Consider the following 26,219-nt stretch of genomic DNA (forward strand, 5'->3'; position numbering starts at 1 on the left):
TGGGAACTGCGAGGAACGCGGTCGTGTTTGGCTCGTGGAAAACACGCGGGCAACCGCAGATGCTGTGATGCACGGGGCACTGAAATACACACACACACAGTTGCCAACTTTCAGGGTTGTCTTGGCATGAGATTAAATGCTCCCCTCTCAAATAAATCAAATTTTTAGCGTGAGATGCATCACCCTTCATGTAAAAAATGACAATGTGCGTAGATGCAGCGTGAGTCTCATGCCAAAAGCGTGCGAGTTGGCAACTCTGCATATATACACACACACACACACAGACACGCACAGAGACACACACACACACATAGAAAGGAATATACACACAGTCAAGCTGTACAAATAAGGGAGTGTTACAGGAACCTGATATCTATCAGAGATAGTCTGACTGTGACCAATAAGTGAGACCAAGACTGAAAACAGACCACCTTCATTTTTACCCTCCATTATGACCTCACTGCCACCATGACAACAGGGCAGTTGAACAAGAGGCCCGCCACTGATCTGGGAACAGTGTGGAAGTGCTCTTTAGCCAGTACCCTTTTTCCACTGTCACGGTGCTCCAGGCTGGGGTTTTCCCTGCCGCTGATCTGGGTACAGCAGGAAAGTGGCCTGTCCCATTCCTGCCTCTCAACACAGCCAGCCTCTGCATTATTAACAGGGGCTGAAAGACACACCGGGTCAGCTGAACCGGGGCCAGTGGAACAGCAGCACACCTGCTGATGTGCCCAATGCTTAAGCCTCTGCCCCTGGGGACCCCTATATCTCAAACCCCTCATCGTAATTTACTATCTGCGAGGGGGTGAGCAGGGCGGTGGTTGGGGGATTGGGGAGGAGGGGGGGAGATGTGACAGAAATACCAGGGTCATCTTACAGCTGCCACTTTGACAGACAAACCCAACTCAACTTTCATTGATCAATTAAGTGCTGAGTAACAAAGAAAGCCACCCACCCTGCGGCTCTCCAGGACCAGGAGTGAGGACCACTGCGTTATAGCCATAGCAATACAATGTATGCTACTGTCGAACATTATGCGTACACAAAGACAAATAGAAAATATTTTATTATGTGCACACAGTATGTGTATACGTAGCTTATCCCGTACTTATTATTTTGTGTTATGGTTTTCATGTTTCTTATTTTTATCAATACTTACCTATTTGCACCTTAAAATGGCGGGTGATGAAACAGCAGCCGTCTGGGGTGTTGGCAGTCGTTAGGCGTAACGGTGATGCCCGGCGCGATCGTTTTTGCCCCATGAATAATGCACCCGGCTGGCCTGCGGTTTGCATGCGGAGGATCAGTTTACGGCGCTGACAGCCGGTCCCGGGGCTGCGTGCTTACGATGCGTCGCTGTGGAGCTCACCGTAACCACGCGCTTCCCATAACGCCCAAATGAGACATTTATCATTAGCACCACAGACTACAACTAAGCTGGCATAGGGTGGAGTCAGAAGAAGACCTTTCACATGCGGCTGTTTAACACAGTCTAAATGCTGTCAAGCTCATTTTTACCCTGATATCAGGAAGGATTATTTTCTAAAGTTGCTAAAGTGTGGAACGTCTTGGCAAGACACAAGAGTGCCTTGGTCTGTGGAAGCTGAGATGAGCTGAATGGCGGTTCTCATCAGCGAACGTCGGTGTTTGAGAATGCTGGTATTCTCATTCCTGCAGGCAGTGTGCTCCTGCACTCGAGAGGGAGAACAGTCTCTAGGACAAGAGGCTCTGGGAGTTCACATTCAAAGGGTCTGAGGGGCACAGGGGCATCTCAAGGGCATGGGGGGAGTCTCAAGGGCACAGGGGCATCTCGAGGGAACTGGGGGGGCATCTCGCGGGCACGGGGAGCGTCTCGCGGGCACGGGGGGCTGGTGCTGGCACTGGTATTGTGCTGCTGCTTTAGTCAGACCCGAGCCATTCCGCCGGACCGCTTGTTATTATGTTATTATTGCATTAGGACGGCGAGACAGCGACCACAATTAAGTGACTGGATTATCATCTCTCAGCCGTCCCTTCAAATGAGTCTGCTGGGGGGGTGCTTGGGGGGGGGTCGGCCGACAGCTGCTGCAAACGGGCGGATGGGCTTTTGGCCGGGCAGACGCGATGAAGAAAGAATTTGAGTGCCATCTAACTAAGCTGGCACTGGCGTGGACGCTGGGTGGGGGGAGCTGGGGTGAAGTAGGTGCACAGCCGCTCAGCCTGGCAGGATGTGGAACGGCGTTTAAGCTGGGGTGGGGGCGGGGGCGGGATGGCTGTAATTGGTGATGAATGACATAGGCGCGTACAGCCTCCCTTTGGGGTGATCGTGCCCGTCTCTGGGCCTGTTCTAAAGCCGCAGATTAAGGGAAGACGGCAGGGGAGGAGTTTATACGAGGCCAGACGGGCGACGGAGGACCAGACGGACAGACGGATATGTCTGGCCCTCGCTCGGCTGGCGGCCCAAACCAGGGGGTGGGATTCTTAACCTTGAGCTGGGAGATCAGAGATGGCGGAAGGCTCACGGCACGGATTTAGCAGGAAGAGGCGGGGGTAGGAGGACAAGGATGAGGGATTGAGTGGGAGGAGAGGGAGATGGAGGGAGGAAATGGGAACGAGGGATGAATAGAACAATATGAAAAGGCCTGGGGCATGGTGGGAATACACTGTGAGTTACTGTACTCCTCCAGCATGGTATGCAACACTGACAGAGGGGGTCATAGGGTCACCCAGGGAGGGAGGAGTTCGGTCAGCCACAGTTCCCGCCTCACCGTGGCCCGCCTGAGAAGCTAACTCTGAATGACGGGTGCATGGACCACAGGGTAGAGGAACAGAACAGCTGCTTGGTGGATTGTTCGATGAAGGCGCCATGTTGCGGTGCATGGATGACCCCCGTGGTCTCGGATCGAATCCGGAACAAGCCAGTGCTGACAGTGTCCAGGGCATGGGAGTCTTCAGTCAATTAGGGTCTGCGTTTCTTCATTCGCCAGTCAGGTCCCCATGGACCGCGTGTTAAAAAGCCTCACATGAAAGGTCTTCCTCTGACCCCACCTTATGCCAGCGTAGTTGTAGTCTGTGCTGTTGCGACAGGCACATGTTTCAGAGGAGAACTGAGGATGTCTACACTCCTCAGTTTGCGTATGAATGCAGCTGCAGTCGCAGACAATTGCATATTCCAAATTAGGGTGGGAATTGGATAATTACAACCCCACCAAATTTACATGTAAAATACAAATAATAATAATAATAATTACAATAATAATAAAAACCAACGGCTGATGGTGTGTGATTTGTCAGTCTCGCACTCTCCTGGATCGCCGGAGGATGTTTCGGACAGGCTCTGTGATACAATCAGGCATCCCGCATTGGGAGAAAAATAATGAACAGAAAGAAAGATGGAGAGAGCAGTGGAAAGGGAGGGAGGGAAAAGACTGAGCGATGGACTCTGGCAGTGTGAGCACCGAAAAGAAACGTGGGGAAAGAGGGAATCTCAAACAGGATTATACTCCTGCAGAAACTCCACGGTACAGAGCGAGGGATTAGTGGGTGAGGGAGAGAGAGAGTGAGAAAGAGGGAAAGAGAGAAGAGCAAGAGGTGAGGTGAAGGGGAAAAGGAGGATGGGAAGAGAAGAAAGAGAAGGGGGTGTATAGAGAGTGAGGAAAGGAGAGAAAGCTGATAGCTTGCCCTCCAACACCAGGGCAAAAAAAGAAAAACAATCCAGAGATAACTGGCCAGAGAAAAGAACAGCTGTAGCATCCCAGAGATAGAGAGCGAGTGAGGAAGAGAGAAGTTAGAGACGTATGAGAGAGAGGAGAGAATTAGTGAAAGAGGGAAAGAGTGACAGTGAGAGTAATAGATGGATGAAAAAGAGACAGGAATGATAAAACAGAAAAGGAAATAGAGCGATGCAAAGTGAGAGTGTGAAAGAAAGAGCAAAAGCGTGACAGAAAAAGAGAGGGAGGGAGGAAGAGCGAGAGAAGAGAGAGAAACAGAGAGAGAGAGGGAGACAGAAAGAGACAGAGCGAGGCTTAGAGAGAGGGAGGCAGCTTGCTTGTGCTGCGGCAATTACGTCGCCTAATGCAGTGGAGAACTGGCTGTGATGTCACCCCCTGCAGAACAACAAGGTCATTCGAACCCCCTCCAGACAGAGTCCCCCCTCTCCTCATACCCCCCCACCCCCCCACTGCTCTCCTCAGCCCTGCGGAGACACCTCAGTTTGGGGCTTAAGTGAAACCACTACTTTTCAACCACTGTATAATTCAAAACGTGGGCACCCAGCCACTCACCAACAGAGTGCATGACACCCCTCAGTTTATGCAGTGCAAATCAGCTGTATCCAAGTTGGGGGGGGGTCAAACTTGATCTATTTCTTTATGAGGTCATTCAATCCCTCCCGTGGCAGGGTACTTAGCCCCACTGGGCTCCAGTAATGAGGAGTGCTAGTCACAGAGGCGGCGGAATCTTCCAGCACTGAACTAACAGCCTTCTGGGAATGGGACCCGCCCCTCCACATAAACCACAGAGCCACCAAGCATTCTCCAAAAAAGGCCTTTCTGTAGTGCACAGTAACAAAACACGACCCTGACAGCAATTAAGTGCAGATGGAAGTTTAACTGGTTGTTAAATGAGTTAACCCCCACTCCACCTCGCCCGCTGTCGGTTAACATGTTTCCAATGTGCTTTCAGAAAGACCCTTCACCCTGGATGAGCAGCTGCTGATGCAGTACTGTCACAAGCCCCCCCCCCCACACACACACACAATTCCATGTCAGATGAAGTGTCAGGACTTCAGAAAACACAAAATACCCACCATCTTAATAACCTTAAAATGTGTTTACGAATGTGACTTTGTTTAGCAGGCCATCTGGGTGAGAGAACTGTTTGATGTCTTGCAATTAAGGAATGTTTCACTTTATAATCTGTGGCTTGCTGCAAACGCACTTCTGGGATATGGAAAACCTTTTGGGTTTTACGCTGCCACATTATTCCCAAACTGAAGGAAATAAAAACACAGGACTTTCCTTCTTGAGTTGTACTAGTACTTCCAGGACGGAAACAAGGGTTGTTTGTGTGCCAGACATATGCAGAGCAGCGTTTCCACAGGTTAAATCAGGCTATACGCTGGCTATCCTACGCACAACAGTACGCAAAGGCAGAGGAGGTTCAACAACAGAGATGCTTTGTGTGGACACTTTTGCCTTTTATTAAAAAATAATCAATGATCCCAAATTTCTGTCCTTGCACTACTCCTGGTAGGATGAAGCTAACTGTGTGCTATCTGTAGCTCAACCCTCCAATTACATTGAAATAATTACAATTACATTTGATGCCTTTTATGTATCCAGGGTAAAGCAAAGCAAAATTATTGTAATAGTACATTTTTGTGTTGCATTCGTAATGTCTCTCAAATGACAAGCCGTTTATCCCTAAATATTAAAAAACTTATTTTAGAGCCTAAAGTAAGTGAAAGTTTGAAACATGTATCCAAAACTGTTACCAGAATCACCCACAAAAAAAAAAAAGAGATAGAAAAGGCTGTATATTATCAGAGTCTGGGGTCAAAATGACCCCACAAAACACAACATGGTGAGAAGATCGCATTCAGTGTAAAGGGTGTGGTGGGCGACAGGTGAGGGGTTGGGATTAGGGATCGGGGATGTGAGGGACACGTTGGAGGTGTGTGGTAGGAGGATGGATGGGTGAGGATGGGTGGGTGATGGGTGAGGGTGGGTGGGGGTGGGTGGGTGATGGGTGAGGATGGGTGGGTGATGGGTGAGGGTGGGTGGGGGTGGGTGGGTGATGGGTGAGGGTGGGTGATGGCGGGCGGGTGGGGGTGGGTGATGGCGGATGGGTGAGGGTGATGGCGGGCGGGCGGGGGTGATGGCGGGCGGGCGGGGGTGATGGCGGGCGGGTGGGGGTAGGGCTTTGAAGCGGGTCCGGTTTCAGCAGCTGAGCTCGGTCCCCATGCGCACGTCGGGTGAAACCCCAAACCTGGCACGCGCCCCGTCGTCCTGCACAAGCCCCTGGGGGAGGCTGGGTTAGGGGGGACGGAGAGGGAACGGCATGGCGAAACCGTTTGGAGACCCTATAAAGACTGTATCAGCTGCCGGGGAGTCAGGACTCTACCCTCCACCGCTCTGCCAGGCGTTAGAGTACTTAACGGTTTATTGGGTGGCGTGCGTCAGTGTTTACAGACTGCTTATGTGTCAAACTTTGCTTGGCTTACGTGCAACGCTGCAAAAACAGTCTGTCTTGACAAGATTAGTATTTTAGTCCTGTAATGAGACTTGAAATGTTATTTATTTCTCTCAAGTAGAAAATATTAGCTTGTTTGAACTTTTTGGCTGACAAGTGAAATTTTCTTACTCCAGTCAAATGGTCTCACCTCATTGGCAATCCTTTTGCCTTATTTTGCAGAAATGTAATAGAAATAAGATTTCGAAATATTCAGTAAAATGCTCGTAGACTAAAATGTTTGCTTCGCCAACACACAATGCCCCCCCCAACACCCCTGAGTGTACTCCCCACTGGGGGGGGGGTGCAAGGATTGCCTTCCTGCTTCAAAGCATGGGGGAGCTGTCTGTGTTTATGATTGATTTTTACTCACTAAATATCTCTCCTGATATTTTTGGTAACGGTTAACACCAATGTGTTTAGATAGTGTGTAATTTCAAAAGGCAGCAAACGGTATGTTCCCCTATAATCCAGTGCGTTAGGGAGTGCATCACTTAAAACGGCAGCAACAAACGACATGTTCCTCTGTCAACTATCAAAGCTGCTACGCTGTGATCTGAGAGAACCTACGCTTCATATAGGCAGCTTCGCCAAAGAACGACTCTGAGAGAAAGGCTCTGAGGCAGCAGAACAACACACCTCCACTACTGGGAATTGTGAATATGGTGTCGGCAATGTCAAATTCTGGAAGGAAACCCAAGAACAGCCTGACGAGCTACAGGTCTTATTTCCAAATGTAATACACTATATTTAAAAGAGTAAAACGTGGTGCTAATCCGGCACTGACAGATATTGGGAGCAGCAGGGAATGTCTCTCCGTCTGCAGTTTTCTTTAATCCATCACACCTTCCTCTCCTCCTCTCTCTCTGACATGGTCAATGTTAGCATTGACGTGCACTCCTCTTGGAAGACAGTTTCCATTACAGCAAATTATGGCAAGTGCACCGGACCAGGCCTGTCCTCTCCACAACCTCTTCTCCTCTTTCTTATCCCTCTTTCTCTCCCTCAGTCATTCTCAGCGTTTCATGTTTACATCTTCCTCCCTTTCATTGGTCTTATTCTGGTACTAACACACAAATTGCAGCACTTCTTTTAATCCTGAGGGTCCGCATCGCCTTCTACCAATAATATTTAAAAAACTTTTTCATTTTCACTCTTTTGAAACAGAGGGGAGGCCAAATGCCTCTTATTCTGTGGTGTTTTTCACGATGCGGCAGAACACACGTAGCAGCCATAGTTTTTAGAATGTTGCTCACGTGTTCCCCAGATAATGTTCCTGCAACTTTCTGAAAACGTGATTTAAGAACGTTTTGCTCAAGAAAACATTACATTGAAACATTACATAAAGAAACGTTAATTAAAAACTTTCTAAGAACTCCAAGAAAACCTTCAGAAAAGGTTCTATGAACCTAAAAATGGAGAGCTCACAGTCCCATCAAAGAGAAGGCTCTGAATTCAGCCTTCAGGACATATTATAACTGACATCAATAAACTGGCAGTTGGAAGACGAGGTGAATGTGTGGAAATCCTGAGGGTAGGCGCACTGTAGTGGAATTAATCGGGAGGTTTTATAAAGGGCAGGTCGCCGTGGTTTCCGTAATTGTTTCCACAGCAGGGTTGCGGAGGAGCGTGAGGGAGTGCCAAACACCGCTGAGCCCATCTGAAAGCGGTTTGAGAACACACCCAATGGGCTCTCTGCTGCACTGACGCTATGTATCGGTGCTCCAGGGGGAAAACAAACGTGTTTTTCTGAGATGGTTCACACTGACCTAACCTCAGCGTGGCCCCGCGCCGCTCTGAGCCTCAGGCCGCTCCGCCCTGGGGCTCGCTGGAGCAGCCGATCCATCTGTCCTCTGACGTAAGGGAGGTCAGAGGAGCGCCTGATTCACAAGAGGTGACATCACTTCCTGAAAACCTTCAGCTCCACGAGAGGCCCACATCTCATTGGCTTAAGTGCACACACATGTGCCATCACACCATTACTGCATCATTCTGTTACACCATTGGTCTGTTATGCCGCTATTCAGTTACAGTATTACTGTGCTATGCTGCTATTCTTTTACATTGTCATTCCGTCAAGGAGTGATCGTGTTACACCCCCACGGTCACACACACATATGCATATACAGTACGTATCTGCAGGTATCCAGCACTCTGGCAGGGGGGATGGGGGAACAGACCAAGGACAGGTCCGTGAGGTACCCCAAACCCTTGGCTTTCATCACTCACCTCGGAGTTGAAGCGGATCTGGCAGACATTGCAGGAGATGACAGGGCGCTTGGTCTTGACCGGCGGAACTCCGAAGGTGTGGTTTATCACGGCCTTCTGAACCGGGTCCATCTGCGGTCGGAGAGGGAGAGGGGGAAAGTGGTCAGGGAAGAGAGAGAAAGTTTCAGGGAAAGTTTCACAGTCAGCCAGTGAGTATAGACAGCTAGCCATCATTACATTACATTACATTACATTATTGGCATTTGGCAGACGCTCTTATCCAGAGCGACGTACAACAAAGTGCATACCCATAACCAGGGATAAGTTCGCTGAAAGACCCTAGAGGTAAGTACAATTTCAACTGCTACCTGTACAACAAAGATAAGGACAAGGGCCATTTTTTTTTTTTTTTTTTTTTTTCAGGCTCGATAACCTGAAATGACTGAATAACTTCAGACTGTGATTGAAATCATTTTGTAATGTTATTTGTATTCATATTAGATGATAATTTGGGTAAGTGATAAGTGATATTCCAGTCACTGAGACCGTGTGCAGTGAGAGGCAGAAACTAACTGTGTGTTATTGACAGAGAGAATGCTCAAGTTGTGTATTTGCAGCCTACAGTGCATCAACCTCCACAAGACCACCAGTTTCATCATTGCAAATTGATGCATTCATTTCACCATGGAAACGGTTAATGCAGTGAAATCTAAGCTAGCGTGCATTATAGTAATAATTGCAGTAAATAATAATGGCCTTTATTTGCCATGTGCACTGCAGAGAATGAGAACAGTGTGGTTGTTCATTAAGTTTTATTCATTCATTTTAGCCAAGATGGTCCACTGAGCAAAAACTATTGCAGTTTTCCAGTGGTTAATATGATGCAGAAAGAATATTATTTAATATTTAATATTTAATATTATATTTAATATTATTTAATACAATTTAATACCTATAGTCACAACACACAATATGCATCATATACATTCTTACAAAATACACATCTAGCATTAAAAAGTAGTACTGATGGAACCTGAAATATACTTAAACTGAGAGAGCAGGAATTATGAATAGAATCATGTAATTTGTCTTGCGGACAGGTCCAAATCTTTTGACCGCAGTGGTCTGCTATACTGAAGACCGCCTTGGCAGGGCAGGTTTGTGGTTCTATGCTGCTTCAGTGGTTTGTGGTTCTACGCTGCTCTGTAGCAGAGCTGTTACGGAACTGGGCCTGCTTTGCCCAGCTGAGGCTCTCCCATTGTATCCTTGACCAATGTGCATAACCCAAACTGCTCCAGTCAATGACTATCCTCCTAAGACCCAGTAATTCATATTTGTCCACTGTAGGGGACATGAGTCTCTGGTCCTCCAGAAACCTCCAGAAACCATGTATTATACTAATCGGAAACCTACACTACAAGAGACAGTCACTACAATTAAAATACATTTTATATATATATATATATATATATATATATATATATATATATATATTTTTTTTTTTTTTAACTGCAATATATTTTTATTATCCAAGACACTCGTATTACATGCACAGTACTGTGCAGAAGTCTTAGGCACCCTAGAATTTATTATATATATGTTTCTTTTTTTGTGTGTGTTAGTATAAAAGAACACATTTGAGATTTCCAAATATTCATTTTCCAAAAGATTTAATTTTACAGAGACATTTTTGTATTTAATTTTAAAAAGTAACATATTACTGTAAGCAATTGACAAAACTTAAGCCAACCAAAGTCGGCAAAAGAACTGTGGCAAGTTCTCCAACATGCTTGGAACAACCTCCCTGCTGATTGTCTTATAGAACTGCAGGATGGCATTGGCTATCTCAGAGAAGGGATGCAGTTTTAACACCAAAGGGTGGTCACAAAAAATATTGATTTGGTTCAGTTTTTAACTATTCTGCCAAATTACTAAAATGTAATGTAAAATGTATAGTACGTTTATTTTACCTTTCATTACCTTATTTTTGAAAGAATCTTATCTGTACAGAGTGTTATACAGGTGCCTAAGACTTTTGCACAGTACTGTATGTTAAAACGAAAAAAAATCTCAATCTCAATCTCAATCTAAAACTAAAATGTGGAAATACAGTATATATAAATGTATTTCATTCATATCTGTGCTGTCATATCTCAGTGCTGTGGGAACGTCTCCACGTCTCCACACCTAAACTGCGGTGTGGGTCTGCCTGGCACTGACCACCCTCTCACTCTGGCTGTAGCCTAGCATTCGGTGTAACTTTAACTGGCTGGCTTCAGCACCCACGGCTGAGCCCCCCCAGAGGAACCAGTGAAACAACGTCCTCAGTGATCTATTTCAGGGAATCCATCAACCTGCCGGAGTCTTTCATCTCTTTAGGCTCGGGGCTGTGTTTTATTTTGGGGGTCGCAGAATGTGTTGTGTAAGCGCACAGGAACTCCTGCTGTATTTGACTAATTATCTGCGTATTGTCATGACAGTTCCTGTGTCTATATTGGCATGCATGTGCACACTGATGTCATGTGCCAGAAGATTCCCATAAGCGGTCTGGCTGAATGACACAGACACTGAATATATTATTATTTTATCCACTGAAGGAAGTGTAGCACAACACCTTTTCTCAGAATTTTCACCTCTTCAACACCTTTTCCGCACGCCTCTAGAATTGTGTTATGTAGCAAACAATGTACTTTGTCGCGCAATGTGTATTGGACAGGATCGGCCAGATGGAACAGCAAAAGTCATCGTCATGGACACAACATGTTTTTAAAAAAATGCAAACAAACTGTGAGGAATTTCGGCTGTTAGGATTCTTGTTACCGTATACACAATACAACCCTCATCACAGACCTTCGCCAAAATATAAATGTCGTATGATATAAATTTGGCTTCACTACTGTATGCACTTTTCACTGAGAGTGAGTAGGCTTTGGGCACCGGGGCGTGTCATCAAGAGGATCTAATATGGCGGTAACCCAAGGAACCCTTGCTGACTTAATCCACCGCAGCCTTGGAGGGGGGCAACGCCAACCGCGTCTTACCACACGGGCTCCCGGTCCCCGCAGCATAGTGGAGGACTCGGATCCAGGCCCGCGGTCAGCGGCTGTTCTGACTGAACCACTCAGCAGCCCTGAAATAGTAGGCGTTCCACCAACTCAAAATAATGTGTAATAGGCCTGCTTTAACCTTGCTGAAAGAAGATGACGGGCATGCGTTTATTTCCCAGAGCAGTAAGTACAATAACAGCATTGGATAGACACAGTCAGCCTTGAGTAGCCTGGGAGAGGGGGGGGGGGGCTCAATTATGTGAATATTCCCCAAATCAAACAGAAATCAGGATGGTAACCGAGCAACAACCCCACTACCCCCGAAAAAAGTACATAAAACGGCCCAGAAGGAGAATAGGGGTGGGGGCGTCGTGCGCTGTCTTGCAGCAGGGCTGACACGCAACATCTGTGTCATATCAGCCCCCCCAAATATCCCCTTTCCAATTTCACACACTCCTTACCCAACCCCCCATCTCTCCTCCCACCACTCCCATTTTAATAACAAACAAAGCCCTGCTCCTCGCTGGCCAAACTCAGGCCTGTAGCCGGGAGACAGACTTTCGCTTTCGCTGCTCTTCACCACGGCAACGTAAACAATTGCAAGCTGTGTTCTGAGCGTGACGATAACAGCGTGGGTGTTTGTCGCCTCAGAGTGGGGGGGTCCTCACATTGCTGGTGGGGGGTGGGGGGAATGGTAAGGTGAGGTTCACCTCCTTGGTACTTGGGGCTCATTCCAGTCACTTATTTTTCAACTGTTCCTTTTTCTAGCTCCACCCATCAGGAGAGGCTTGAAAACAAAGTGAAGATTGGGAAATCTAGAAAACGTGAATTAAGCAAATGGAATGTCTTTCCATGCGTAGCAAATGGGGAGAGGTGGATCCACATGTCGATCATTTATACATAATTTATGCTCAAAAGCAAGGGAGTTCCTAACTTCTACTTCTAGCTAACATTTAAAGCGCCAGAATGTCCTTGAAGATGGCAAACCTCGAGCGGTTTCCGGGTCAGGAGCAAGGAAAAGAAAAAGAGGAGAGAATAAGCGGTTGGAATGAGCGCTCGGTGTCTGAAAGGCCGCGGGTCGGTACCGAGTCAGCACATTCCTTTGGGCCCATGTTGTGGGTGTCACCCCGCCTGGTTCTAGCCAGCACAGACATAAATAGGACCGGTCGTTAGGGGTTTTCATTATCCCTTTCATTACCTGAGCTAAACTGTAATCAACAGATCTACAATCATGTCCAGTCCAACACCAGAAATAACAGCGGGGAAAAAACAACCTTCTTGGGCTCAGAAGCCAAGCAACGCTTTTCCACACGTTTTATCTCGTCGCAGACGATTAGCGTCAACAATTGTAAAGCGAAAATGCAGGAACCAGAGACTGAAGTTTGCCGCCAATGTTTCTCTCAAACCAAAGTGAATGAATTCCCACTCCACAGTAGTGTGAGATGATAACGATGCATATAGCAAGAAACCATTTGAAGGTTTCGCACAGATTAAGACAGTCAGCCTTCTGCTCCAATAGCCTTCTGCTCTAATCTCCATAAAGTAAACATCACTTCTTATGACCAATGGTCCATTGACCATTTATACGGTCATAAGCGCATTTTAGTAGTGATGCGAACAAATAATAAATCTGTTTAAACTAATCTTTTAAATGAAAGAAGTCTTCTCCATCAAAGATTTTTTTGTTTTACTCTCTACCCAAGCAAGTGAACAGGGGTAAATAGACAGGGTTAATTAACAGGGACCAATCAGGCCAGGGGAGCTACACGGCACAGTTCCCATGACCCCCCTCCCCGAACCCCACCTCCACATGAACCGGGTCCCTCTGTCACTGCTCTTACACACACATTTAACATCTCTCACTTTCATCTCCCAGATCCAGAGCTTTCCTGCATCCCTCAAGTCTTAGTGTCCTCTCCTCCTTCACTCTCTCTTTTCTCCTCCTTTGTTTTTGTCCGCCCTATTAGTCCCATGAACCTGCTGTCTTCCATTCCACAAAAGTAAGGAGGCTACTTACAGTTCAGAAAGACTACATAATAATAGAACTCAAGGCAGGCAAGTGGTAGCTTGGTTGTTTTGCATACATAAATATGCGTACATATACCATTACCATGTAATGACACAGCACATCCAACTGAATGCTATCCTTGTTCAGAGTAAAAGTACTTTCAGGGCGCAGGTATATTTGCATGACAGTAGATAGCGACACAGCGAGCTGTCAGCAGTGGCAGTTTGTAAAGTTTGTGTTCAGGAGCCCGCCGACACTGCGGCACATCACTCCCGGTGACACCCGCGTAAACATTCAGTTTTCACCAAACAAAAAACCCGCCTTTTCCCCCTTCCCATCTTCAATAAGACCTCCAGATTAATTTCTGCAGATGAAGAAACATTCCATAAAGTCAGAGCTGAGCTCCTGGTGGCTGGGAGACGGTCTAATCTCTCTCACACTCTGGGGATACGCCGGCAGCCGCAGTGACAGACCGCGTCCAGCCCGGATAAAAAGATGCCTTTTGCAGCCGAGTTTCACCCCCCAGTGCCTTGTTTACATTACCTCAGAAAACAACAGCCACCTGTCTTTAATCTGCCCTGCGGCTGTGCCCCCCACCCCGGTCCCCCGAGGCACTGTTTTTTACTCACTTCTCTCTCATCGGCGTCGCTTTGAGCCTGGAGCTGCATCGGTCCTGTACGCGCGTCAGTCCGAGTGACCGTGTGACAGAGCCGCCGCGTGAGCGTCTGTGTGTGTGTCACTTAAACACGCTGCCTTGCTCTCTTTAAATGATAGGTCTGTGTACACTATAGTGCAGTGTGCGCTTGGTGTTTTTCTCTGCCGTCCGTCTGCGTCTCTACTATAGAAACTCTCTGCCAGCACCTCACTCCCATTCAGTCTCTCTCTCTCTCTCACGCCCCTCTCGCTCTCTCTCTGTGCTCTGTTTCTCCCTCCCTGCTGTTTCTCTCTCTCTCTGCCTCTGCGCTTTGCCTGCTTCTCTCTCACAGGCATGAACACACACACACACACTCAAACACACACAGCCCAGCTGCAGTAAGTATGCCGTGTGATATTTCTCTCACCCCCTCATTCTTCTTTCTTTTTCCCTCTTCTTAATCAGGGTTTTTGTGATCCTTGGCCAGAACTCCTTCTCCACGCCCCCAAGCCCCCCACCCCTCCAAAATTCAGCTCTGACCTTCTGTAACCCCTCTCTTCACCCCCCTCCCCCTCCCTCCCCCTCCCACTGGCTCAGTTACACCTCCTCTCTGCAGGTGCACTGAGACTCCAAACAGTGTGGGGGCACACAGGAGCCTGATCCAGCGTGCACAGCGTTAGCATACACGCTAAGGCCATGAGTGACAGAGCCTGATCCAGCGTGCACAGCGCTAGCATACATGCTAAGGCCATCAGTGACAGAGCCTGATCCAGCGTACACAGCGTTAGCATACACGCTAAGGACATCAGTCACAGAGCCTGATCCAGCGTGCACAGCATTAGCGAACACACTAAGGTCATCAGTGACAGAGCCTCATCCAGCACAGCGTTAGCATACACGCTAAGGCCATCAGTGACAGGGCCTGATCCAGCATGCACAGCGTTAGCATACACACTAAGGCCATCAGTGACAGAGCCTCATCCAGCACAGCGTTAGCATACATGCTAAGGCCATCAGTGACAGAGCCTGATCCAGCGTGCACAGCATTAGCATACATGCTAAGGCCATCAGTGACAGAGCCTGATCCAGCGTGCACAGCGTTAGCATACACGCTAAGGCCATCATTGACAGAGCCTGATCCCACGTGCACAGTGTTGGCATACGCACTAAGGCCACAGCCATCTTTTTCATCTCTGCTGTGGTTTCTCATTGTTTTGGCAGACGCCCTGTTTCAGGGTAACTTACGGAGCACGAGAGGCTTCAGTGCAGAACAAAAATAGCCAGCACAATGTAACTATAATAAACAAAGCATAAATTATAGCACTGACACCCATAAAAACCAAGGCAGAGCCATCTTATCCAATTACTGCAAAAGTCCCTTTAAAGTTCAGCTCCAGCACGAGTTCACTGAAGCAGAACTCCAGCTGTGGTAACTGAATGTCGGCTGTCAGTACGTCCAAAAAGCCCTTGACCAGAGCGGCCCCCCCTCTCAGTTCAGTGTCCATTCGAGCTCGATGGCGTCACAACACACAGTGATTGGCGCAATCTGAGGAGCTGAGCGAAGTTCCTTTCTACAGTATCGAAATAGCCCAATATGTTTCTCTGAGGACGCCCTCCCCCCTTCCTGCCGAATCCAACGAAACGCTATAAAATCCTCTGGGCGTATTCACAAGCTCTGATTATGACATCAGCCCTCAAGCTCATCTCTCTGTGCGTGTGGGCTGTCCGGAAACACATTTTTTCATCTTTTGCCGTGAGACTTTGGAAGTACAGAAGTGGCACAGTGTGTCTCGCTGAGGCTCCTGCAGTGGTTTTAATTGGGGGAGACTATAACGAAGCCCAGGCGGGCCTTTGATCATTAAAGCTCCAATCAGTGGCGCTCGTTAACAGGGCCCACAGAGCCTGCAGCTGAGGGAAAGGCCCTCACGCGTCCTTTTATGGTCGCGGTGCGACGACTTTTGAAATTCTCGTTCGACATCACCAGCAATCGCAGGCCTTCTGGATTCAGAAGTTCGACCTCAGTGTGAGACTGGATAGAGCATGTAGAATAAGGAAACACATCATTTCTCCAGAATTTGTAAGCCCCTTGGGACATGAGAAGTTGTATTGGCTGTCCTGTTTGTTGTGATTCCAGCAGAGTCTGTTTTGTTTGGTTGTTTTTCCAATAAAGGGTAACTATACATGTTTACTCTTGTGTTTAGTCTGGTGCAGCCTTGGTTTAGGTTCAAAGTATGAGCAGGACAGACGTTATTAACAGCAAACCTGTATCAAGCATAGCTTCAGGATGCCGTGGGGTCATGCCAGACATGGTTCAGGCTTCATGATTAGCCAGTCTGGGTCAGGTGGTCTGAAGAGGGGCGTGCAGAGTATCACTGCAGTCCTTGTCTCAGATGGATTCATAAAAAAAGTAAAATCAATGAATAAATAAACTAAAATTTCAGTGGCCAAGTGAGTAAGGCAGGGGTTCCCAAACATTTTAATCTTTTATAAAATAACCACCCACAGGACCCCAGCTCAACAATGGTTAACATTTCACACCTTCATCCAACACCCACTACAAGCTGCAAATCAACACTCTACTACAAATGTGACCTTGTAATCTATGGATCTTCATCAGACATTTACTGCAATAGGCGTATGTAAGAAATTAGAAACAGAATGTTGCCCAGGACAAGTGAAGTCTAAAATATGTATTTCATAAAATATTCTTTTAAAAGTCATAAAATTAAATTTAACCAAGTCCATGGCATCCCTTGGTGGTCCCCGAACGCCCCAGTATGTGCAGTAAACGGGGAGTACTGGGCCTGGATGGCTGAGACCTCATGACGACTGAGGAAAGATGATGCTGAACTACTGCCTATGAGAGCCCAGCCCTATGCTTCACTCAGCCATAAAACCCGAAACCCTCAAAACCCACCTGTTCGCTCTCAACGGGCAATTAACGTACTGGCCAACGTTAATCCCGTCATGTTTCTCTCTTTCTCACCCTCTCACTCTTCTCCTCTTTCCCTCTTACTCAATATCTAACCTCCCTCCTTCTCTATCAAACCCATCCCTGACCAACTCTACCCGTCCCACCTCGTGTTTACAGATGTCTGGACCTGTAAAAGTGTCCCCGGAGCTAAGAATACCGCCCCATGGGTGGGCCTTTGGAAGAGAGGATTGTAGGTGTTTACAGAGTTAAGCGACCAGGGCAGGGATCCACCCCAGCTTAGGGTCCCACGATGGGGGTCTAGTGCGACGGGCCCGAATGCCGTGCGTTCTGTTCCAGGATCATTCTAACAACTGACATAATCAATGCAATTTCCACCCACCCACTCCAGCTCAGACCCTACACCCCTGCCAGACCTCTTCGTTCAGCCTCCACAGGCCGCTTGGCACCTCCCCCTCTCCGAACCTCCACCTCACGCTCACGACTACTGTCTGTTCTGGCTCCATGGTGGTGGAATGAACTCCCCGTTGAGGTCAGAACTGTAGAATCTCTCCCCACCTTCAAGCGCAAACTGAAGATGCACCTCTTCAAGCAGCACCTCTCCCCGTCCCTCCCTACCTCTCTGTGAACCTTAAGTCTTTGTGATTTACTTTGTGTATCGGTATTTTTAGTTGGCTAGGTAAGCAGTGTTTGGATAGTTAAGTTTGGTCACTTTTGCTTTGTTGTTTGTTTGTTTATTTGTTCGTTAAAAAAAAAAAAAAAAAAAAATTCAAATAGGCCCTGGTCCTTATCTTTGTTGTACAGGTAGCAGTTGAAATTGTACTTCCCTCTAGGGTCTTTCAGCACACTTATCCCTGGTTATGGGTATGCACTTTGTTGTACGTCACTCTGGATAAGAGCGTCTGCCAAATACCATTAATATAATGTAATGGAACAACTGACCCTCCTTAACTGACTTAAATCTGAGATCCAAAAATCATACTTCATCAAGGGGAGAGAAAACGACCAAGGTCTCACAGCAAACTTTCTTGTAAGATTCCACTCCCACTGTGTTTTTTCTTTGTCGTCATTGTTCGTCTTCTTTTAACCATTGGTGTTATGTAAGCTTTGCATTAGAGAACTGCTCAGAATTTGTTTTTTCCTCTTTGCACCGATTATCAGACGGGTGTTGACTTTTTGCAATGAATGCATGCATGTCCCTCTGTGTACGGGCATGTCACAGCCAGTGTAAGACGGTGTTATTGACGTCACACATGTTCTGTGGGTGTGACTGACCTTCTGAAATACTGGCTGTGTACCAAACTGGGAACCAATCTCTACAAGTACAGGGGCAGTACATGATGCGGAATGCGTTTCGGGGGAGACGATTGTTCTCAGACAGATACACGCGTACCTGCAGCCTGAACAATCTCGCCCTGAAAACTGCTGTAGCATCCCCACCTGGTGGCGAGGTAGGTAGCTACACCAGCTGGCTTCTGGCTTCTTCACTAAAGATAATGCAGAATCATCACTGTAGTCCAAGATGAATATTTGGCCGCTCTTAACTGGAAGGAGGGGCATAGATAGCCTTACCAAATGCCTTCATAAGCACAGGGCTACATGCCCACATTCGGAACTGCTCATGATGGCATGCATGATAACACAAACAGGAAAACGGGCCTAGTCATGGCAAAAGTAAAATGCAAACCTCAGAAACAAAGGATAAAGACTGTTTGTCAAAAACAAAAATATGCTTGTTTTTGTTCAGACACTGTGCAAAAGCTTGCAATAGCAAAGTGACATAAAGAAATGGCAGCAGGCGGGATCAGTCAAACTGCCAAAGGCCACATTTCAGTAATTCAAAAACATTCACAGCCACATATCACTACTGATGCCAAATCAATGCATCATAATTTTCTGTCTTCGCCCTGAGATTTTATGTGAGCTGTAATAAGCACGGATGAATTAAAAACATCTGCATAGTGCAAACGCTTGCAGCAGTGCTAACACCACTGTATTGAAGCCACCTGGGATAAATTCTCCACACAATTGTTTTGTAAATGTTAACGTTCAATGTGCAGCATGGCGGAGGCAGGCCTGGGTCAAATATGTGAGCAGTGACATATTTGTATTTAAAAATACAATTTTCTGCATATTTACACTTTTTAAAATAAAATGCAGTTTTAAAATGCTCACAAAAATCTGATATTCTGTCCACATGTATTTGAAGTATTTTCAAATATTAAAGAATTTAAAAATATTATTTCAGTCTTATTATTCTAGTACTTTTTTCTAAAGTACATTTCAAATACCCTCAAATACTCAAGAAGGACAAATTAATTATGCTATATATGATTGCCATATACAACATGATTCTTAAATGACATCTAATTTATGATACACCAGAGTGCAATTAAGCCAAAGAATGAGGTCACTGATAACATTTAAAAGTATTTTCACATACAATCAAACAGGTTTTTAATGGACAGTAATGTCTTTCAACTATCATCTTATGCATTCCAATACTTCTGATTGCCACTTCCAAATACATGTCTGCATTTAAATACTCTACATTTTTAAAACATCCATATTTAAAAGTCATTACAATACCTCACATCCAAGTTCAATCCAGGTCTGACAGGAGTTAGTAACTGCTCCGTCGTACTGTACAGATCACAATATGCTTTATTCAACACGTCTCACAATTTCTCATCCCTTAACCTTTCACCTCCTCTCAGGGTCTTTCTCAATGTCTGTATTTGTCCATTCTTGCAGTCTTGTGAACTTATGTGATGTCATATGTAACCCCATTCCATGCATCCTTACCCAACAAGAACAGAAATTATATCTCAACATTCACTGAGAGACAACGGCGAGATGAGCTCAGCTCACAACTAACTTTTTAGTTATCGCACTTCACAAAAATCTTCCTAAGAATTAAAATGAGGGGAGAAATGTGTAGTATAATTGCAGAATTTTGCCTCATTTTAAATATAGCTATTAATATAGTGTATTAACTAAAACGTTCATTGGCTTGGCTATCTTGTAGCCAGTTACAAGGCTCTGTAATGGGGCGCCAAGGCAAGCAGTGTTACTGGTAACATAACCGCACATCACAAGCACGCTTTGCTTGCATCTCAAGTGCATGAAACTGTGTTCTCTGTCCTTGTGTTCTTGGAAGTGTGGTCTCCCATGAGAACGTAGATTTTGCGTTCTTGATACTGAGGAACACCCACAGTCTCTACACCCTCATAACACCCCCTAATGGTCACTGCTGTATTACCACACCCTACATACCAGGTCTGCACATGAACCGAGTCAGCATGATGAAATCATCTCGACGAAACAGACGAGTGGCACCTGTCAACATTAAAGCATGAGACCTCACGAGACTGACGCAAAAAACAACACCCCCACCCCTTAAGCACCCTACGGCCTGCACTCACTGACAGAGTAGTAATCATTCCCCGGTTCGATTGGCTAAAATCGTTCTCTCCGTCTCCCCCTCAGCTGATGTGTGGTGAAGGTTCAGGTGGGTGCTACACATGTGGTGGTGGTTGAGGTGATTTTCCCATACATCACTATAAAGCACTTAGAGTTTTAGAAAAGTGCTATATAAATGCAAACCTTTATTATTAGTTCACATAGAAGGGTGTTGTCAATTACTCCCCTGCCTAAAGTACTGCTGCAAATGGTGTCACCGTCAAGTACTCAGGTACTGATCCAGGATTGCTTTTCTCTATTACGGCACAACGATCTACAGACATGTCCTCACTCAGCGGACTGTAATGTATTCGGCTGCTTCAACTGTTGGTGTGGGAAAGAGCACCAGGGGGAAAAAGTCTAGCGTCCATGGGATGATTAACATCATTAACAAAACATTATCCAATCAGCAAAAACATTCAAATTAAATGTCCTGAACCGCAGTCAGAAAAAGCACATGCAGTGCTTCAGATCACATGCATTTGTAATGTTGTTGCAGCTTGCCAGGTGATCATAGCCACGGCATTCATTCATCTTGAATACCACTCATTAATCAAGTGATGTTGCTCTCGATTACATCACTCTTTTCAAAACTGCAGCTGACACACGCTCCACCTGCTTTCTAAAGATTTCTAAGAGAAGAAACCATAAAATCTCTGCCAGCTTGGCCAGCCAATTTGACCTGGATGGCAGGCAAACCAGGGGCAGAACGACTACCCCATAGAGCACTCAAGCATGTGACCTCATCAACAGGGGACAAACTGTGTCCATTAATGCACAAGCACGCAGGACTTCATCAATAATGCTCCAGCTGCATCCATAAATAATCGAGAGCATGACCTTATCGACAAGGGCCAAGCTGCATCTATAAATAATCGAGCACATGACCTCATCGATAAGGGCCAAGCTGCATCTATAAATAATATGAGGCATGTGACCTCATCAATAAGGGGCGCACTTTGTCTATGGATGCTCAAGCACGTGACCTCATTAGTGACGGATAGAGCGCATCTCCACGCGCCCAGGAACATTGCCTCTTTCGTCTTGGCCCTTTCCTGACCCACGTGTGCAGTGCAATCTGGAAATGCATAAGCGAAACGCTGACCACGCAAAATGCTAAACACGCACCTCATCAAAATGATGAGCCATAGCTCACGGTGACGTACGCAAGCAAACAGGGTATATTTGTTATGGGCAGAAGTCGAGTACCGAAGCAAACAAATGCCATGGAGGTGTTCCCGAGGCCCGCAGCGGGACTGCAAGGCGTGTTGTGGTGAGATGTACTGATCTGGGATCAGCGGAGCTGCAAGGGTAGCGACTTGGGATCTGGCATACATAGCACAGTGGCCTGTGGCAAGCAGTGCTGATCTGGGATCAGGACAGGAGAGACAACCGCTGAACCATTTATATTTGTAACTGAGCTGAAATGTGTGTACCACCACGTGGGTCTAGGCAAACCCTGCAAACTCCTCCAATCTATAGATTAACCCTCAACTCCAAACAACAAACTCCACCACTTGATAGATTAACCCCCAACTCCAAACTGCAAACTCCACCACCCTACAGACTAACCCAGCCCAGCTCCAAACTGCAAACTCCACCACCCTACAGACTAACCCAGCCCAGCTCCAAACAGCAAACTCCACCACCCTACAGACTAACCCAGCCCAGCTTCAAACAGCAAACTCCACCACCCTACAGACTAACCCAGCCCAGCTCCAAACAGCGAACTCCACCACCCTACAGACTAACCCAGCCCAGCTCCAAACAGCAAACTCCACCACTCTACAGACTAACCCAGCCCAGCTCCAAACAGCAAACTCCACCACTCTACAGACTAACCCAGCCCAGCTCCAAACAGCAAACTCCACCACTCTACAGACTAACCCAGCCCAGCTCTAATCAGCAGTTGCTGCGTCTGAGGGGAACATGGCAGCACTCATACAGGTGAAGGCAGGTGCTGTGTGACTCACGGCGCTGAAGTTGTGGAAGAGGCCTATGCTGGGTGGGGGGGCGGTCTCCATGGGAAACTGCAGGTAGGACTTCAGGTCCAGGTGGGGCTGTATCATGGCTGGGGTCCGCAGGAAGGCTGGGACGGGCCCCGCCCGGCTAATGCCACCTGTAAGCACAGAAAGAAATTATGAGTTTATATTGAAATGCATTTAATTAGACCATGCCTTTGGTGTAGTATGTACAGAAAACAGTGCTGTAAGCAGTATTTGATATCCTTCCCCAACCAAACATTATATACATATATATATATATATATATATACATATATATAATTTTAATATAATAATTAGGAGGCCCTGGCAGTTGTGGTGCCCCAAGCAGCCACTTGTGTTGCTTATTGGGTTGAGCTGGCTAACTAGACACAGGCACACACAGACACACACGCCCATATAAATACATTCACACTCATACATAGCTACATTCAGTCCCTTGCACATCAATAACTCAACTCATTGTGTCCAATTCATCATGGTGAAATACTTCAGACCACCCAGATTTACAGTTCTTTTAAAATATGCAATACGTCTTATTTTGTCTCAATACTCAAAACCTCAGAGCACAGCCTAATGTAGCCTGCCTACTGTATATCGGGGAGGTGAAATTCTTATAGCCTATCGTGTGATATTAAAGCCTAGCCAGTTTGTTAGACTTTGACAACTGGGAATCTCAGGCATCGCGCATTTTCTGAACAGCATGAATACGGAGTGGGCGGAAATCAGGAGAACACAGGTAGGCTACATCTGAAAGGGATTTCGAATTGAGCCGCTGTCATGGAAATTAAGAGCGCCCGCATTTTAAATGCAATTATTTTGACTGAGCAATGCGTCAAACACCCTGATCCCCTCTTTCACTTTTGAAAAAGGCGGCCGCTTCCTGAGTAATCCTCTTTTCTGCAAACCGCAGCCTAACGGTGTTCTGAAGAAGGGACATACGCGGCAACTCGCTCCTCTGACTTTTGTCAGGGCTGAATCATTCTATAAAAAGGGAGGTTCATTTTTTTCCTTAGCCTCTCAATCTCTCTTCCTCTCTCACACGCAAACATAGGCTACATACACGCTCACGCGCACACACACACATCGCAAGCTACTCCTCTCTGCCTCACCAAATGTCTCTAAATTCTGGTTAAGTGAGCAGGGCGCGCTTAGATTTCGCTGTGCTGAGGCAGGAAGACTTAAGCTTCTTAAGTTTCTGGCTTTCTGAAGATTTCAGCTTCATCTCTCTCTCTCAACTCATCATTTTTTCCCCCTCTTATTTCACGCCCTCCCTCTCTGATATATCCCTCGTTTATCCTTCCCCCGCAGTTTTCTGTTCATTTCGGCCTCTTCGGTGTGTGCGTGTGCGTGGGACGCATACCTGACCTGATGAAGACCCGAGGCTCGACAATGCATGTGTATACAGTTCGGTATATGTATACAGAGCATTAAAGAGTATTGTGCAGGGTTTTTGCTTATTTTTACACTGTAGTTTCCCCTGAAGTCATGTGCGTACACACAAACACACAGACACAAACATACACATGTGCACACACACACACACACAAATAAGCACATGCGCACACATACAGTACACACACAAGCACACGTATACACACATATTGCTGAAGCGGTGATCTACAGCTGTTTGAGTGCTGGTGGAAGATGACAGGCCATCTGAATGAGACTGCTGTCTCAGCTGAAGACCAGCTGCTTGGAGCATGTACAAATCTCAGGACCTGGATGGTCCTCGGCTTCACTAACGCTTATTAAATATACATGCTGAGAGAAACAGGGAAAGAGATACAGAGAGAGAGGGAGAGAGGGAGAGAGTGAGAGGGAGCTGGATAGACGGGGAGACTTTGGCTTGTACATGCATGTACTTGCTAAAATGCTTTGGCAGTACTGAATAATGGCTGTCATGCTCATAAAACCATGAGTTTTAACCATTGGGGGGGGGGTAGTATAACTTTTATGGGAAAAGTAGGCCGCTAAAATTCACTGAAGCCCCTACCTATGTTTCTGGTATCACACTATAGTCCACTTCCTGTCTCTGTTCACCATCTCCATCCACTTCCTGTTTCTGCTGTCATTCGTCCACTTGCCCACTCTCTGCATGGTCCGTACACTAACTAAACTTTCATATTCCACTGCTCTTCACCAACTCCGTACGCTAACTAAACTCTTATATTCCACTGCTCTCCACCAACTCCGTACACTAACTAAACTCTTATATTCCACTGCTCTCCACCAACTCCGTACGCTAACTAAACTCTCATATTCCACTGCTCTTCACCAACTCCGTACGCTAACTAAACTCTCATATTCCACTGCTCTCCACCAACTCTGTATGCTAACTAAACTCTCATATTCCACCCACCCACTCTTCATTAACTACTTATGCCAACTGGAATTTCCTCTGGGCGCCCTCCACGTTCAGTATGCTAACATGTTTTGCCGTGTGTGTGTGTTTGGGGGGGGGGGGGGGGGTTGTGCGTGCTTTGCTGCATTTTGAATGCAGACGAGGAGAAAAGCATCTGCCTAAGACACCTGGAGAGATGGTTGTTGTTGTTGGGGGGTGTGGCGAGGCATGGTGCTGGGGTCAAAGGTCACTGCTGTGATTGGATGACCTGAGAGAGGAGGCCTCACTGTCGGTCAGCTGGTGTAAATCAGCTGGCTGCTGCTTCCTGCCTCCAGTGTATAATTAGCTCATTAAATTAAAGCACGCTTTGAGGGGTGCGCTCGCACTGTAAATCTGCTGTGTCTCAACATGCTCATGTGTCTGCATGTCTGCGTGTGCGTGCGTGTGAGTCCTGCGCAGACATTCCTTTAATTATGACGCCGAAAATAATTAAGAACAGCTTTTAAAAAGACCGCCTGATAAACTACTGAAATACATGTACTCATCTTATTCTTATTAATATTATACAATAGCATTCTTCTACAACTACCTTGGGGTAGTACTACTACAAGAAGAAGAAGAAGAAGAATGCATTTAGTACATTTCAGTATCAATCAGCACCACAAACAAATACTGAATCAACTACACAGATTGGTAATGGCCTTAGGAAAAAGAGTGGTGACAGCCAATCCAGCAGTCTAACAGACAACAGAGCAAAATTGCCAATATACTGGAGACTGTCAAAGTGAAAATATGCCCCCCTTTCTCCGCAGGGAGCAGTCTGTGACAGACAGCAGGCTTGGGGGAGAGGGGCGGGGAGTGAAAGATCAGAGGCTGGGCTGTCGTTATTTGACACGACAGGAATGCCACAGTGCAAGAGGGGGGCCATAATCACACCACTTTAACTGTGAAGCACTGAGCCCACGCTATTACAGCCAGGCACATCTACATTTACTACAGTGAGATACAGTCAGAGCCACACCACTTTAACTGTGAAGCACTGACCCCACGCTATGACAGCCAGGCACATCTACACTTACAACACTGAGATACAGTCAGAGCCACAGCCAGAGACAGTGAGAGCTACAGAGAGATACAGTCAGACCTACAGAGAGATACAGTCAGAGCCACAGCCAGATACAGCTAGAGCTACAGAGACAGTCAGAGCCACAGCCAGAGACAGTCAGAGCTACAGAGAGATACAGTCAGAGCCACAGCCAGAGACAGTCAGACCTACAGCCAGATACAGCTAGAGCTACAGAGACAGTCAGAGCCACAGACAGATACAGTCAGAGCCACAGCCAGATACAGTCAGGGCTAGAGCCAGAGACA

General features: G+C 46.6%; 1 protein-coding gene across 7 annotated transcripts in view; it reads right to left on the reverse strand.

The window, feature by feature from the left end:
* Positions 1–26,219, reverse strand: part of LOC133139120 (zinc finger protein 385A-like) — a 91,198-nt gene that overhangs the window by 26,625 nt on the left and 38,354 nt on the right. For 5 of the 7 annotated variants that reach the window (XM_061258440.1, XM_061258442.1, XM_061258439.1 and 2 more), the window contains 2 exons: positions 22,475–22,620; positions 8,440–8,550 (listed from right to left, as the gene is read on the reverse strand). In XM_061258440.1, coding sequence (XP_061114424.1) covers positions 8,440–8,550; positions 22,475–22,620 — 257 coding nt within the window. The other 2 variants (XM_061258445.1, XM_061258444.1) reach the window with 2 other exon arrangements.

The sequence above is a fragment of the Conger conger genome, chromosome 10 (assembly GCF_963514075.1).
Source record: "Conger conger chromosome 10, fConCon1.1, whole genome shotgun sequence".
Lineage (NCBI taxonomy): Eukaryota > Metazoa > Chordata > Actinopteri > Anguilliformes > Congridae > Conger > Conger conger.